This window comes from Meriones unguiculatus, chromosome 2, assembly GCF_030254825.1.
Source record: "Meriones unguiculatus strain TT.TT164.6M chromosome 2, Bangor_MerUng_6.1, whole genome shotgun sequence".
NCBI classification, from domain to species: Eukaryota; Metazoa; Chordata; class Mammalia; order Rodentia; family Muridae; genus Meriones; species Meriones unguiculatus.
In genome coordinates, this window is record NC_083350.1 from 150,282,379 (window position 1) to 150,283,473 (window position 1,095).

Consider the following 1,095-nt stretch of genomic DNA (forward strand, 5'->3'; position numbering starts at 1 on the left):
GCCACAGAAGAAGATAATGTAGCCAGTCCTGATGAGACCTCATAGGCTGGGTCAGATGGAAGGGGAGGAGGACCTCCCCTATCAGTGGACTTGAGGAGGGGCATAGGAGGAGAAGAGAGAGAGAGGGTAGGATTGGGAGGGGACAAGGTAGAGGGCTACAGCTGGGATGCAAAGTGAATAAATTATAATTTTAAAAAATAAATAAATTACAATAAAAAAGAAAATTGAGCACTCTGTCCAGTATTATAAACAGAGGGGCTAAAGAATTGGAGCAGTGATCTGCGGTGAGTGTGTGCTCCGTGGCCCGGCTCTGGCTGGTGGCGTTCCGGGTCGCTCTCACCGCCCCGGTCGGGTCTCATCCATCTCTTTGCGAATGCAGGTGGAGCCTCCGCCAAGATGCAGATCTTTGTGAAGACCCTGACGGGAAAGACCGTCACGCTCGAGGTTGAACCCTCGGACACTATAGAAAATGTAAAGGCCAAGATCCAGGATAAGGAAGGAATTCCTCCTGATCAGCAGAGACTGATCTTTGCTGGAAAGCAGCTGGAAGATGGCCGTACTTTGTCTGACTACAACATTCAAAAGGAGTCTACCCTTCATCTTGTGTTGAGACTCCGTGGTGGTGCTAAGAAAAGGAAGAAGAAGTCTTACACCACTCCCAAGAAGAATAAGCATAAGAGGAAGAAGGTTAAGTTGGCTGTTAAATACTATAAGGTGGATGAGAATGGCAAAATCAGTCGGCTTCGCCGAGAGTGTCCTTCTGATAAATGTGGTGCTGGAGTTTTCATGGCTAGCCACTTTGACAGACATTACTGTGGCAAGTGTTGTCTGACTTACTGCTTCAACAAACCAGAAGATAAGTAGTTGTGTATGAGTTAATAAAAGACATATCTGTCTTACTGCGACTTCCCTTCCCTGAATATAAGAGCGTCTCTTATTTAGAGGAGGTCTAATCTGTGTGAGGTTGGAGTGTCTGTTTGATTTAAACTGCCCTTCAGCTTAGCAATGAAGAAGAACTTTCCATACTGTCTTTTGAAGTCCTGAATGTTCCTTCTCGAGTCATGTACCTTTAAAAGAATAAATTGGCAACTGTTG

The 1,095-nt window shown here is 45.6% G+C and overlaps 1 protein-coding gene across 1 annotated transcript; it reads left to right on the forward strand.

The window, feature by feature from the left end:
• Positions 1 to 274: 274 nt before the first annotated feature.
• On the forward strand, positions 275 to 890 carry LOC110540431 (ubiquitin-ribosomal protein eS31 fusion protein-like). The gene has a single exon (XM_060378278.1). The coding sequence runs from the start codon at positions 397 to 399 to the stop codon at positions 862 to 864; it is 468 nt and encodes a 155-aa protein (XP_060234261.1). The 5' UTR covers positions 275 to 396; the 3' UTR covers positions 865 to 890.
• Positions 891 to 1,095: the final 205 nt, after the last annotated feature.

Excerpts from the sequence above, each read along its gene's own strand:
- LOC110540431 (XM_060378278.1), top strand. The coding sequence starts at position 397 with ATGCAGATCTTTGTGAAGACCCTGACGGGAAAGACCGTCACGCTCGAG.